The sequence below is a fragment of the Rhineura floridana genome, chromosome 7, assembly GCF_030035675.1.
Source record: "Rhineura floridana isolate rRhiFlo1 chromosome 7, rRhiFlo1.hap2, whole genome shotgun sequence".
NCBI lineage: Eukaryota > Metazoa > Chordata > Lepidosauria > Squamata > Rhineuridae > Rhineura > Rhineura floridana.
This window is the reverse complement of record NC_084486.1, coordinates 137,453,839-137,469,728: the sequence shown is the minus strand read 5'-3', so window position 1 is coordinate 137,469,728 and position 15,890 is coordinate 137,453,839. Positions and strand designations below refer to the sequence as shown.

Below are 15,890 nucleotides of genomic sequence, written 5' to 3'. Positions count from 1 at the left end.
CTAATCCAGAACCTTGTTTTCACAGAGCCAACCAGATGCCTATGGGAAGTCTGCAAGCAGGACCAGAGTGCAACAGTGTGATTCCAAGGAATTGGCATACAGTGGCATACTACATCTAACAGTGAAGGTGGAACATTAACTGTCATGGCTAGTAGCCATTGAGCTTTTGGTTAGATCCAGAGTTTGGAAGTAATTTGTTACAAGTAATGGATTACTTGTAATTCATTACTTTTTTGAGGAACAAGTGGGTAATTTCTACATTTTGATTGTAATAGGAGTGATTTTATTACTTTTGTGGAGTAATGGTAATGTTTCCAGCATTATGTTTGGGCATTACTTTGGGGGGGGGGGGTTGAAGCAGGGGAAGTCTTCTGCTCCTCTGATTTGTGGATGAAAATCATGTGCCTCAAACTGGGCTTGTGTGCAGCGTCGCTCTTCCCTCATGCCCTGTGGGTGGGGAGGAGGTGACGAGGTAGACAGCGAGATGGGGTGGAGTAGAGAAAACAATTGTTTAAAAAAACGGACAGTGGTAGTGAAGAATGGAGTGGAGGGAAAAAGGAGCCAGAGGGCAACATGGATAAAGGAGGAGAAGGAGGCAGCAGCAAACAGGGGAAAATGTTTGCTTGGGTGAGTGTCCCTTAGTTGGTGGCAGAGCAGGGTCCAGGAGGTGGTGAAGTGAGAGGGATTATGCTGGCTGGCTGAGTGGGGAAGGTTGCACTTGGTTTGACGTGTAAAGATCTGAGTAGTAGCCTCTGCCTCCCTCCCCACCTCCCTTACCAGCAGAGAGACCACCATTGCTATCTTATGGATAAATATATATATATTCTACTACCTCTGTATGTGTGTGTTTATTTTTAATGTTGTTTTAGGCTACTTAGATGTGCAGCAGCCAAGGCCAGCACCTTGTAGGTATTTTTTAAAAAAAGGTAACAGAAATGTAATTATAGTGACTACTTTTGAGAAAAAGTAATCCGTTACTTTCAGAGCAATTGTAATTGTAACAGTAATGACTACTTTTGGGGGACATGTAATTGTAACTGTAATTTATTACTTTTTAAAAGTAATCTTCCAAGCTCTTGTTAGATCCAACAAGAGAAGCCTTATATTCCTTTTAAGACTGTCATGCAGCTTTGGGAGTCTCTAGCAGAGCATATCTGCTTAGCATTGAAGCCATGACAGAAACGTCACAAGTTGCATTCTAATATGCCTCTTCCCATTGTGTGACTTTTATTTTATTTTTTTCCTGAAAGGATTATTGCTGTTTAGGAAAACATGAAAAGCGAACTTTTATCTTGTGAACAGAATGACCATATTGGTTGGGCCAAATGAATAGAAAACGTTTCCTACCTGTAAAACCCTGGAGGAACTTGTGGAACTAAGAAGTTTTTCTCAAGGCTCTGCAATACATCGTTCAACATTCTTACGCGGGTGGGAGCTCTTTCCTTTGGGTCATTAGCTGGACGCATTTCATCAGACTGAAACAACTGGGCACTCTCCCTCAGGGCATACGCCATTGTCAGCAAGTGGTCAATATTTAGATGGTCATCTGAGAGCATGAAGAGAAAGACATTAATATGTACAAACATGTTTAGGCTGACTGACTGATCGACTCACTCGCCCATGGCGGTACAAATCTTTTGGGGTACTTAACATCAAGAAGAATGTCCAGAAGTGTGGGACACAATTGTTCAAGATATCCTAATTTCTAGATCAGGGATAGGGGACATTTTTTCAGCCCAATAGCCACATTCCATCATGGCTAAATCATCTGGGGCTGCATTCCAGTGCTCAGTGTGGCCTGATTCAAAAGCAGGCACAGCTAACAGATTTGACATTTACTTTTGCACTACATTACAACTATGAAAAACCAAAGTCAGAGGTTTCTACATATGCACACATCAGTCCATCCTCCATCTAGGCAAGCAGGAGACACTGTCACAGTCCAAGGACACATTCCAACCAGGCAAAGGCACTCAAGGAGGGTATGGATGGGGGGGGGGTTACTGAGGGCTATGTTCTGGGGAAAGTCCAGAGAGCCAGACAGAGAAGTCTCAGCAGCTACACTGGGCCCTGGGCAGGTGGTTTCCCACTTCTGTTTATATTATAGATCCCCTAAAGCTATTGCTTTAAGTCAAGGATGGGGAATCTGTGGTCCTGCAAGGCTGCATTAACACATGGGGTAGATTGCATTATTTTGTTGATCATAATGGTAACACTCCTGTCCAATTCCTAATATTCCTGTCATACTGCAGTACCTGTGTTACCTTATGGAGCTGTGGCTTTTTTGGCCAATATGCCACCATGTTGCGCTAAATTTCATTCACTCCAGTATGCATGGTGTGACACAACAATGAACATCAAGAGGCATGATACTACTCCCCTACCTTTCCACACCCAGACACTTCTGTTCCCCGTGAAAAAAGCAGGAAAGAACTGTATGTTGGTACACTACCCCAAATCCCATCATTTTACTCCCATGATTTTCTGGGTTAACGGGGTTGCAAGCAGATATTTTTCGGGAAGCAATCAACACGGAAATGAGTGCTAAACTTCCATTATATCCCACTATATTTCCAAAAGTGCATTTTATGTTTTGTGAAATATTAAATAAAATGTGGAAATATCAGGTAAGGAAACATGGGAAAATGGAAAAAACTGAATGCAGCCCAAATGTTATTGGACTCCAGCTCCCATCATCCCTGGCCATTGTCCATGCTGGCTGGGGCTGATAGGAGTTGAAGTCCAACAACATCTAGAAGGCCACAGGTCCCTGGTGTAAATATTAGAACGGCTATTAAGGATGAGCAAATCAGTGTATTTTCCATCCTGTGTCACTTTGACCTGTGTTCACCCATAAACTGGTTTCCCCCCATTTTTGCACAAATCTCTGTTTAAAAAACAAAATTTACATTTGCATTGAAATATGTATTTAAATATCAAAGCATATTTTCTTAAATATATATAAAATTGGCTGAGAATTGCATAGGAGTACTCGGGCAGTCAGAAAACTGATGAATAATTGAGTTCTAATCTGCAGATTAATCTGGAGCAGGTTAGGCCAGCTCATATTGGAATGTTCAGGATCCTGATGGAGGCAAGCCTTACAGCTTTATAGTGTAATGATTCACAGTACACAGAAGTAAATCCCATTGAGTTTAATGGGGCTTAATCCCAGGTAAGAGAGTACAGAATTGCACCCTAAATTGGTTTAATTAGTTACAAAGAGAAGCTTTAGTTGTTTAATCAATGTTTGCAAATTTAGCTAACTCGGGCAACTTTTCAATAGCAGAATATTTGGATAAAAACTAGGAATGGATTTTTGTGTGGAAAGACTTGTGAGCTTGATTCTGATACCAATCACAAATTCCTCAACTGAGCATGTGTTGTATCTCTCCTGCTAACACAGTGCCTGGATCAGGTAGAGAGATACTGTTACCACACACACAAAGGATTAAGTAAAGGTGTTACTAGGGACATTGTGTATTTCACCCAGCTCTTGCTTATAGACTGCCCTGGCACCAGAAAGCCCCAACTCTCCTGGATACTTTATTACCACTATAGATCCCAGCTATGGGTTGCTCCTCTGAAACCAGCAACTAATTCACTCCATTGGGTACTTTGCTGCCACCATGTATAACTGTATCTGCTTATATTCACTGTTTGCCAACCTGTTTTTCTCTATGGTAGCAATTTCAGGTGTGTGTTAAAATAAATAGAATTTATGAAACAGATGGAACAAATATAAACAAGATTACTTGATATGTTGATTCTGAAAGCATATGGTTACAGTACAATAGTCACTAGACTCTTATAAATTGCACTTGGTAAATTCTCTTCAGAAAATAACACTATAATCCTACCTAACCTACCCTTCTAACCACCATCCTCAATAATCCAACCCGCGCTCCCTCAAGAGTTCAGACCTATCCAACTGTCATCTATCACACACCAACAGATAAACACCCCATTCACTCAACTGATCAGCACACAGCATTCCTCAATATTCTAACTCACCCCTCCTTTCTCTCTCTACTTACCATACTTATTCTAATACAAACCCCATAAAAAGCATTACCTTATTAACTGTTTATACAACTCATGTAACTGCATGCACTCAGAGGAATCCTGTTCCTTAATTCTTAGTGCACAGGCCACCAACATTTTGCTTGTGGGTGCAATGGTGCCCTTGAGGACTTCCCCTGGCACCCACAAAGTCTCTGAGCCTCCCCCCTCCATTGCCCCTTGGACACTAGGGGGAAGGTTGGCTGCCTTTTTCCCTGCTGAAAAGTTCATAGAGCTGAAGGAGGAAGTTGGAAGAGTAATGCTCTTTCCCACTTCCTCATTCAGCTTTTCAAGGCTGAGATTAATTCCACTGGATCTGATTTTTACCAAGATTCCTTGGAAAAGTGAAGAGTGGAGGGCATTTCTCTGTTTTTGTTTTGCTGGTGTGTGTGTGTGGGGCTGATCCAGAGAACAGGAGAGAGAAGTGACCAGAGGGGATGATTCTCACAGCCCTTGCTCAAAAACCCAAATGAGCCTATGGGCCTTAGACTGTTAGCACTTGGATCTGATTGGTGGACCTCAGACTTCTAGTTTATTTATGTCAACCATTCATATACTGCCTAACACATATTTATTTATTTAATTTATATCCCATTCTTTCTCCCAAAAGAAGCCAGGGTTGGCAAACAACAAAACAATAAAAACCATATTAAAATACCAATAGTGATGCAGGCTGGGATACAGGTCTATAAAAGGCTTGTTATTAAAAGATCTCCACTTAAAAGACTTAGGCTGTAATCCAGTACACACTTATCTGGGAGGAAGACCCATTGAACCCAATGGAGATTACTTCTGAGTAGACATGTATTGGATTGCAGCCTTAAGTAATTAAGCAGTGCACAATAAGATTACAAAAACACAAGATAAGTCAGTTAAAATTAACCATAAAATCAGGAGGAAAAAACTTACTGAAAATGCCTGAAATAAATATGGTCTTCATCAAGCATTGGATGTTCAACAGGGAGGGGTCTGTTTCCTGGTGACTAGGGGTCATACGTCTGAGCCCTGGGGGACCCTAGCAGAGACTCCCAGGAAACCTCAGTGATAGGGCAGGGTAATAGAGAATTAGATGGTCCTTAAGGTATTCTTGACCCAAGTTGTTAAGGGCCTTGTAAATGAATAAAAATCGAAGCCTCAGGCCATGGCTGCCCCAGTTACACTCTAGCGAGCAAGCCAGCTTTACATAGATGCTTGAGGGCGGAAGCATAATTTACAAGTGTTAAAAATCCACTGGAGCCCATTATGAAAAGCAATTGGTTACGCAGAGAAATGTTACTGCATTCAATCCAATTCTGGAGAATAAATATCCATCCAAGATTACATGACTTTGAATAAAAACCAGTTATATGCAGCCTGTGCAATGAAAAACCCACCACATAATTCAGCAATCAGTGGCATGTATCTCCCAAGCTCCCTTTTCTGGTGCCTCCAATTGTATTTATTTAACAACTTAAAATAACCAGATGAGATTATTCATCCTGATTCAAGCAGGAGAGGGTTGCATAACGAATTGGAAATGGAGGATAATAAAAGTGTTACTGTTTCCCCTTGAGTGAAATAACATTTGTAATTTTCTGTCCTTCTTTTCCTTAGCAGTGGTGTCAAAAGATGTTTAAGATGATATTAGCAAGCACTTCCAAATGACATGCCCTACCAGTTTCAGCCACCGTGTTTATCCAAGGGATAAATCACACATCTTCCTGTCATTTCAAGGCAGCATCGTCCAGCATGCTATGATAATGTGAGCTCAGCTGCACTTAAAACAACACTACTCATATTTGGAGGTAAACATGGCTATAGGTTTGTTAACTTCTTTGAAAGACACTATTCAAGTACAATTCATATGTTTAGATTGCTAAATGACTACACTGATATTCTGGGATGCAGACCAATAATTTAAGTAGTACATTCTCGAGGGAAAGAAATTTGAATAGTTCCAAAATAGCTGTTGAGCTAAGCACTGGTGCACAAAGCCCTATACAGCTGGGGACCCAAAACATTCTCTTCCCATATATGTCCAACTGATCACTGCACTCTGCAGGATACCATCTTATCAGGATGTCCGTTCTGCATGATGTTGAAGTTGGGCCTTTAATGTGGTGGCATCTACCCTTTGGAACTCCCTCCCATTACACATCAGACAGATGGCGTCTCTATTGTCTTTCCAGTGTTCTTTGAAGGCCTTTCTCTTTCTACCAGCCTTCTAAGTGGAGATTTTTATCCCGGTTTGTATCTGTATTGGGCTTGCAATTGTCGTTATATATGTTTTTATTGATTTTTTAAAATTGTTTTAACACTTCGGGATATTTTATGGGAAGCAATGAATATATGAAATTAATTAATTAATTACCGTACAGGGAGAGGGTTTTCAGCGTCTGATCCTATGTCTAGGGCCAGCTGAAATTATTTTACTTCCTGAGTTGAAGGACCAGGTGGCACCTCTCCCAATTCCATGCACAGAGTCTGAACAGACTGGCAGTTGATTCTTACTTCAACAGAGATGATGGGACTGCGACGTTCCATACTTGTATATAAATGTTTGATACTTTTACATTGTAATGCTTATGGTAAAAGATGCAATTAGTGAAACTGACATAAGTGGTGAGTGCTGGGATGAGTGAGTGGAATGTTGGTGTGTGCTGGATTATGATTGGCTGAGTAACTGAGGGCTGAATGTTTATACTGAGTGCTTGGCAGTTTTGACAGTTTAGGTTGGTTGGCAGTGGGTTAGAGCATGTAGGGTTGTTTGGTTTATTATACAGCCACATGAGTGGCTGTATACTATACCTAGTAGGGATTTTTCATGTTCCACCATGTTAAATGAAAATACCCCCACCACACCCCTTTTTGGTGCTTTCTATAGTCCCAATTCAAAACAAAAACTTACAATTCTTATACTGTTGGATTTAGAATCACTTGCTCTACAACTCTGAAAGTTTTCTTGGTGATACACAACCCCCCCCCCCCAAGAAGCTGTTTGGACTTTTTTCTTGAGAAGTTCTCATAATCTGTTGTCGTTCATTAAAACTCAGAGATGACTGTAAGGTATCTCTGATCAAATCCCTGAGCTTGCCCCAAACGCAGAGCTTCATCTTCAGTAGGTTTAAAGTAAAAAAATGGCATGGTTTGTTTTTAATTAATAGATTTTAAAAAAAATGCATTACCGTGGATTATAACGTCACGCAGGCGCAGTAGAAACCAGGAGTTCTTTCGTTTCACTCCCCTTCCCCCCTCACCTTCCAGTTACTTGGAGGAAGCAGGGGAAGTCTTCTGCTCCTGTGATTGGTGGGCAACAGACATGTGACTCACACTGGCATTCTGCTCAGCATTGTTCTTCCCTCGTGCTCTGTGTGAGGAAGCACGAGGGAGGAAATAGAGAGCCAGATGGTCAGGGGAGAGAGAGAGGGAGAGGGAGAGAGAGGGAGAGGGAGAGGGAGAGAGAGAGAGGGGGAGAGAGGGAGAGAGGGAGAGAGAGAGAGGGGGAGAGAGGGAGAGAGGGAGAGAGGGAGAGAGGGAGAGAGGGAGAGAGAGAGGGAGAAAGGGAGAGAGGGAGAGGGAGAGAGGGAGAGGGAGAGAGGGAGAGAGGGAGAGAGAGAGAGAGAGAGAGGGAGAGAGGGAGAGAGGGAGAGAGAGAGAGAGAGAGAGAGAGAGAGGGAGGGAGGGAGGGAGGGAGGGACGGTGGAGGGAGAAAGCCAGAGGGCAAGGATGACGGAGAAGGCAGCAGCAGAATGGAGGTGAGTGACAGTGATGTATGTGTGAGTTTCCACCCCTGCTGTCTCCCGCAGCCTGCTCTTTCCGCTGGCTCAATTGCCCTGCCAGCCCCTATCCTCAAATGGGTTTATAAATGAGTTATTTTGAGATTGTATGAGACTCTTTGTTTATAAGACTTTAATCCTGAATTTAGCTCTTGGTTGTTAAATATATATATATATATATATATATATCACTCTCTCTCTCTCTCTCTCTCTATCACACACACACACACACACACACACACACAAACACACACACAAACACACACACACAAAACCTTTACTATATTCATAGTGCAGCAGTGGGGAGGAGTGGATCATAGAATCATAGAATCATAGATCATAGAATCATAGAGTTGGAAGGGGCCTTGTAGGCCATCGAGTCCAACCCCCTGCTCACAGCAGGAAATCCACAGCTACAGCATCTCCCGCAGATAGCTGTCCAGCCTCTGCTTGAAGACATCCAGCGAAGGGAATCCCACCGCCTCCCTAGGCAGTCGATTCCATTGCTGAACTGCCCTTACTGTCAAGAAGTTCCTTCTACTGTCCAATCTGAATTTACGCTCCTGCAACTTAAACCATTAGACCTAGTCCTACCCTCTGGGGCAGCAGAGAACAAATCTGTACCCTCCTCTATGTGACAGCCCTTCAGGTACTTAAAGAGTGTAATCATGTCGCCCCTCAGCCTTCTCTTCACCAGACTGAACATGCCAAGTTCCTTCAACCTTTTCTCTTAAGACTTGTTCTCCATACCGGCTATCATCCTCATCACCCTCTTCTGAACCCACTCTAACTTGTCTATATCTTTCTTAAAATGAGGCGCCCAGAACTGAACGCAGTATTCCATATGAGGCCTGACCAATGCAGAATATAGTGGGACTATTACTTCCCTCGACCTGGAAACTATAGCTCTGTTTATGCAGCCCAAAACCGTGTTTGCCTTTTTTGCCGCAGCATCACACTCCTGGGTCATGTTCAACTTACGATCCACTACAATTCCAAGGTCCTTCTCACACGCGCTACTGCTAAGCCGGGTATTTCCCATCCTGTACCCGTGCATTTTGTTTTTGTGGCCTAAATGCAGAATCCTGCATTTGTCTTTATTGAATGTCATTTTATTAATTTCAGCCCAATTTTCTAGTCTATCCAGGTCCCTTTGGATTTTATTCCTGTCTTCCATTGTGTTAGCTATCCCTCCCAGTTTTGTATCACCCGCAAACTTCATAGTTTGGATATAGTGCTTGAGAATGCATATGTTACATCAGCCCTGAAAAGTAGCCTAGTGTGGCTGTACAGTTATGGGGGGGGGCTGAGAGGGAGTTGTGTATGACAACCCTGAAGTGTACTCCAGTGTGGCTCAGTCTCTTGGTTTTGTGTTTCTCATGCTGTGTCTAACTCAGGTTTAATTTTATTTTTTAAGCCCTCCCCCCATGTATGTACTCATAAAAGTTGGGAAACACTGTTGTAAACTGCAAGCCTGAGGGTAGGGCCTGTCTTATTCTTGATAATTAATTATCTGCTTTGGGAACCCTTTTTGGCTGAAAAGTGAAAATACTTCAAAATAAACAGATAGGAAATAAAACAAAAATAACAGAAGATAAAACATAAGCTCACTTTAAACCTTCAGCAAACACAGGAGAATGAAAACCCATTAAGAAGGGAGCAAACAAAAAAATGCTTACTGTTTCCAGTTCCCACTTAAAAATTGATGAGGCCTTTTTCTTTTTATGATCAAGAATTAGCTGCAGTTATAATCCAGATAAATGTTATTTGATTATTAATAATCCAATAACAACTGATTCATAATAAAAGGCTCGTTTTTTTGCTGCTGAATGGAAAAATAAAAGAAATCCTTCCGTGTGCACACACTCTATTATCTTTGTTTACCATATCTAATTCATCTGAAATGGATAACAGGGAAACCAGAATGAAAATCTGTTATGATTTTTTCATTTTATTGTATTGGATTTAATCTGGGATGTTATTTGTTTTAGTTTGTACTATTTAATCTGTCAGCCGCTACGAGATTTCTTTGAAAATAACGTGGCATAAAAGTTTTTAAAAATCGAAATATATAGTTAAAATGTATAACTAAACAAGGAATTGCGTTCTATAATTAAGTAGATTATTGTCGCATTCAATCATTAGTCTAAATATTGTTTAATTAAACATGATGATAAAGGAAACATATTGAAATAATACTGTCTCATTAACGGTATAGTAGTAAATTTGGCAAGTGTTACAACCTGAAAGCAGTGCTGAGAACTGAGTACTGCTCATCAGTGAGCCTATTGTTGAGTCACGATGGTTGTCATTGCCATTGTGACCTCTTGTGCCATGTCCCCCATTATTGTCTTGAAGCTGAGCCTTATTTATCCTTATAAGCCAAATGTTAAAAGTAGTTTCTTGCTCATTACTTCATAGTTATCCACTGAAAGCAACTCAGTTTTATTTGTGAACATAGGGCTGTGCCCTATTTACAAATCTGTCCATTTTGGTTAGGCATATCGGAAGCTGTCTTATACCGAATCAGACTGTTGGTCCACCTAGCTCAGTATTGTCCAAGGTGACAGGCAGTGACTTTCTAAGATTTTAGGCAGGAGTCTCTCACAGACCTACCTGGGATGTCAGGGACTCAACCTCGGACTTTTGGCATGCCAAGCAAAGGCTCTGCCACTGAGCTATGGCCCTTTCCCAAATTTCTTATTTTTTGCTCAGTTTCCACATTAATTTGCATTTTTATAAAAGAAAGCCTCATGAAAATGTCAGCATTTTAGTGTGAATTTCTCCTAATAAACACATTTTTGTTTTATTAAATGTCTATGCCACCCTTCCTCCCATAACTTTGTTGCAAGAAATTATAATCACTAATATAGGCATTTTAATGCACTTTCCCATAATATAATGCATTTCTTTACATATTTTTGGGTTGGGGAACTGCATCACAAAGTTCAGAGAAGTGCACATTTTGAAGGCTAGCTGTGTTTCAGTTCACATATTAGTTCAAGCACTGTGAATTAGGTAGTTTCTCATTCAAATGCAAGCATAATCAAATTTCTCCCCCATCCCACTAAGGGGAGACCTATTGAAATTATCCTAAATCAGTCATGTCCAATCATTTCAATTGTTGTACTCTGAGTACAACCAACATTGGACACATCCCATTGTGTAAAGATTCTTTCTAACACTCTGTTCAAGTGAGACATATAATTACGTTATATGACATATAATTTACTCTGCAGCTGTTCCATACATTTCAATGGGCTTTGATTTGGATTAAGTTGGGAATCCTATGCACAGAGACCAAAGAGACTTGCCCAGGAAGTAAGACAAGACAACACACCAAGAAAGACAAGACAACCAATATGACTGAATAACTTTATTGTTTGGGGCTGTTCGGAAGTGTACTGTGTATGGCTCCCACTCTTTAACTCCTCCTGAGGTACAATAGCTGAGGAAGAAGGCAGTGCACAGAAGGCAAAACACCTGTTCGGGTTCAACAGAGAACAATTCCTTCTCGGCTCCAATTCAGGCAACCAGCAACGCCTGCACGGCCAAGCTAAATTCTTCGCATCAATGGGCCGATTGTCGCATCTCAGCGCTTGTGACAACAGAGGATGACAGCAATGAAAGGGAGGTAGAGTGCTGATGAATGTCCATTGTTGGGGTCCTTCGTCTCCAATCTATCCTTTGCCAGGCCGTTTTCTAGCACACAGACCTAAAGAGAGAGAGATCCATTATACTGAATGAGTAAACAAGAGAGATGGATACTTGATCTCAGCTAACTATGACACAATAGTTTACCTTGTCAGTCCTTTCTTATTCTTGGCTGCATCTTGTGACATATATTCAAACCGTTTATCACATATAACCCTCCTTCCTCTTCCTCTGCTTCCACGTGTTTTCTTCTACACATCATGGGCCTGAAAAGAACAGGAGTCTTCAGATGGGTAGCCGAAAGGAACTATTGGCTGCTTGGATCCCTTCTATCTTGTTCGTCTAAGGTCCTCTTCAACATATGTCTGTTCAATGGACCTGCAAAGAGCAGAGTTGTCAGATAAGTAGCCAAAAGGGTCTGTGAAACTATGACATATCTCCAACTGTTCCAACAATAGGAAAAATGTCTTACCTCATCAGTTTCCTGCCTTGTGTGTGGATCTTCTGCACCTTGGAACATATATAGGGTCCACACTGAGGTCTAAGGCCAAATAGGAAATTCCTTCTCGGCTCCAATTCAGGCAACCAGCGACGCCTGCACGGCCAAGCTAAATTCTTCACATCAATGGGCCTATTGTCGCATCTCAGCGCTTGTGACAACAGAGGATGACAGCGATGAAAGGGAGGTAGAGTGCTGATGAATGTCCATTGTTGGGATCCTTCATCTCCATTCTATCCTTTGCCAGGCCGTTTTCTAGCACACAGACCGTTGATCACATGTAACCCTCCTCCTTCTTCCTCTGCTTCCATGTGTTCTCTTCTGCACCAATGTGCCTTGGCCCAGGGCCGGCTCCAGGCATGATGGGGCCCTTGGTCACCAATGTGCCCTGGCCAAGGGCTGGCTCCAGGAGTGATGGGGCCCTTGGGCACCAATGTGCCCTGGCGCAGGGCTGGCTCCAGGCATGATGGGGTCCTTGGGCACCAATGTGCCCTGGGCCCCTCCACTCCCCTTCCGCGATCCACAGAAACAGCGGCAGGAGGGATCACAGGACAGGAGCTTCTGAGCCGCCTGCCATCTCATCCGATTCTCCCCGATTCACCTAGCTTTTGAGGCTGGATTGCCATCAATCAAGATTGCGGCCGAGGTTTCCCTAATGGCAGCAATAAGAGCATGTAGCACTAACCCTAACCCCAACCCCAACCTTAACCTTAGCCTTAACCCCAACCCCAACTCCAACTCCAACTCCAACCCCAGCCCCAGCCCCAGCCCCAGCCCCAGCCCCACCCCAGCCCAAACCCAAACCCCAACGCCAACCCTAACTTTAACCCCAGTGTAAACCCCAACCCCAATCCTAACCTTAACCCTAACCCTAACCCTAACCTGAACCCTAACCCTAACCTGAACCCTAACCCAGAGGTTGGAAAAGTTACTTTTTTGAACTACAACTCCCATCAGCCCCAGCCAGCATGGCCACTGGATTGGGCTGATGGGAGTTGTAGTTCAAAAATGTAACTTTTCCAAGCTCTGCCCTAACCCTAACCCTAACCAATCGTGATTGATGACAAACCTGTGCGCGAAGTGCACGCAACTGCAAAAAAGCAAAAAACCCAGAAAGGTAGGTGAAGCAGGGGGGATGGGACGGGACGGAGGGGGCCAAAAAGGTCCTGTGCTGCGATCTGTCCCGCGGCTGTTTCCATGGATGGCGGAAGGGGAGCGGAGGGGCCCAGGGCACATTGGTGCCCAAGGGCCCCGTCATACCTGGAGCCGGCCCTGCAGCCCAGGGGGGTGGGAGTTTCCTCTCAGAGAAAGTGATTATTCTCTGAGTGCCCACAGGAAGCCCAACTGGGTTGAGAAACTGTCTGCCTTTTTATAAGCAGTTGCATTGAGACCCGAGAGGACATGTACCATTATGAGGTCATGCTTACTTTCATTATGTTGGAAGAAGGGGGCTGCAAGACCCCCTGGGAAATATCTGGATATGCAAGACTGAAACTTTTTTGTGACCATATTTGGTTTTGAAAAAGGAGAGACAGAGGGGAAACTCGCTTGGGAAGAGCAAGGAGACACAAAGACTTGTGGCATGCGTGCATGTGTGCTTCAAATCAGCCATCCCTGCTGAGGTCCCGAGGGAGCTTGCGTAGGACCGCACCTATGTCAAATGGGTAGAAAAGACAAGTTGTGGGTACATAGGAATGTGGGTGAGCTTGTTTGCAGAATTAAATTATGGTAGAAGAACTGAAGTAGATCTGCAAGGTGCTCTGGTAAGTATCTGGATATGCAGGACAGAAGCCTTTCTGTGGTTAGAAGAATGAGAGATGGAAAACCTGGGCCAGGATCAAGAGGAGCAGGGAAAACGTAAGAGGAGCCCTACTGGAAGAGGCCAAAGACCAAAGGCCTGCCTGGTCTACTATTCTAGGGATTGGGGAAAACTTGATTCTATTCACATTTACAGCTGCATCTATCAGGTCTATCAAATTCACACTTTCTGAAACAAAGCCGCCTTCAAAATACACACCTTATCCAAATTTTGCAATGTTGTCCTCCAACCAATGTCTGTCAGAGGAAAATGTGTATAAAACTGCATATATTAGTGAAAGTAAGATACAAAAATGCACTGTATTAGGAGAAATTGCTTGGAAAACTGTGTACATTAGTCAAAACTGCAGACAAAAATATTTGTTAGGAAAACTTCACACTAAAATGTTGAAGGATCTTCATGAGGATTTAAAAAAACACCACAAATTGCTGCACAAACATGGAGAACCGTGTGCAAGATTGGAACGATGAGAAACGGAGAGAACCGAAACTTGGCACATCCTTCCATCCCTCGTTCTCACAGCAGTGAACCAATAAATACGGAAAGCCGGCAAGCAGTACATGAGCACAAAGTCAGCAGCCCTGTCCCACATATTCACACATCACTGCCACTGTTTTCAATGAGATTTACTCCCAGGTAAGCATGAATCGGTTGGAAAGAAAGATGTTGGAGACAGAAAGTGGAAGGCTTCAGAACAATACGATGTTTTAGAAATTATATTTATGGAACACACACACAGTTAATAGTATATTCACTAATTGGCAAAAAACCTAATTGCATTTGGGCACATGGGGGGGACCCCAACTGCTGCAGTATCTTAGAGAGAGACGTTGGGGGGCAGAATGTAGGTGGAAGAAAGGGGGGACACTGGCACACACACTTAAACTCAGAGATGGGGGGCGAGCAACTCCTGAGCTTCTGCACTGTTCCTTGGCTCCGTCTGGGCTGAAGGGGAGATGTGGGTGGCCTTGCAAATAAGAATATATTTTTAAAAGGAGGTGGCAGCGAAGCAGGAGTCAAGAAAGTTAGGCAGGCCTTAGTGAATGGGGGTAAAATGGCAAAATGCAATTCAGCAGGTGAAAAACACAGGGTAAATAAGTAAAAATCTGTATCAGTATTGGATTTGAAACTGTTTATATGTATGCTTTTTATTGTTGATGTTTGTTATGATTTTTTAAAATAGCTAATTGCTTTGGGATGTTTCATGGGAAGGGATTCATAAATGAGATGAAATAAAATGAAAATAAAAATAGGTTTATTATTATTATTATTATTATTATTATTATTGCTGGCTAGTTAGAATTATGAGTATAATGTAATATTGGATCCCATTTCAAAATAGGAACCAGGATGTGTCTTATAGTGATTCAGACCATTGGTCCATCTAGCTTAGTGTTGCCTACACAGACTGGCAGTAGCTCTCCAGGGTTTCAGATAGAGATTCTCTCTCAGCTGTACCTGGAGAGGGTGGGGATTGAGCCTACAGGGGTGTGTCATGTGTTACATGACAACAGAGTCATCAGTCTTTTGCTAATCTGAGTGAATGGGGTAAAATGGCAAAATGCTTACCAGATACCAACCAGATAATGCTGCCATTAGGGAAACCTCGGCCGCAATCTTGATTGATGGCAATCCAGCCTCAAAAGCTAGGTGAATCGGGGGGGATCGGATGAGATGGCAGGCGGCTCAGAAGCTCCTGTCCTGTGATCCCTCCTGCCGCTGTTTCTGTGGATCGCAGAAGGGGAGTGGAGGGGCCCAGGGCACATTGGTGCCCAAGGACCCCATCATGCCTGGAGCCAGCCCTGCGCCAGGGCACATTGGTGCCCAAGGGCCCCATCACTCCTGGAGCCAGCCCTTGGCCAGGGCACATTGGTGACCAAGGGCCCCATCATGCCTGGAGCCGGCCCTGGGCCAAGGCACATTGGTGCAGAAGAGAACACATGGAAGCAGAGGAAGAAGGAGGAGGGTTACATGTGATCAACGGTCTGTGTGCTAGAAAACGGCCTGGCAAAGGATAGAATGGAGATGAAGGATCCCAACAATGGACATTCATCAGCACTCTACCTCCCTTTCATCGCTGTCATCCTCTGTTGTCACAAGC

General features: G+C 43.2%; 1 protein-coding gene across 3 annotated transcripts in view; it reads right to left on the bottom strand.

Moving 5' to 3' along the window:
- NAALADL2 (N-acetylated alpha-linked acidic dipeptidase like 2) overlaps nt 1-15,890 on the bottom strand; it is an 847,134-nt gene that overhangs the window by 50,283 nt on the left and 780,961 nt on the right. For 2 of the 3 annotated variants that reach the window (XM_061637347.1, XM_061637348.1), the window contains exon 13: nt 1,348-1,546. The exons of the other annotated variant lie outside the window; for it this stretch is intronic. In XM_061637347.1, coding sequence (XP_061493331.1) covers nt 1,348-1,546 — 199 coding nt within the window. The remainder of the gene's footprint in view (nt 1-1,347; nt 1,547-15,890) is intronic. 3 annotated transcript variants of the gene reach the window in all.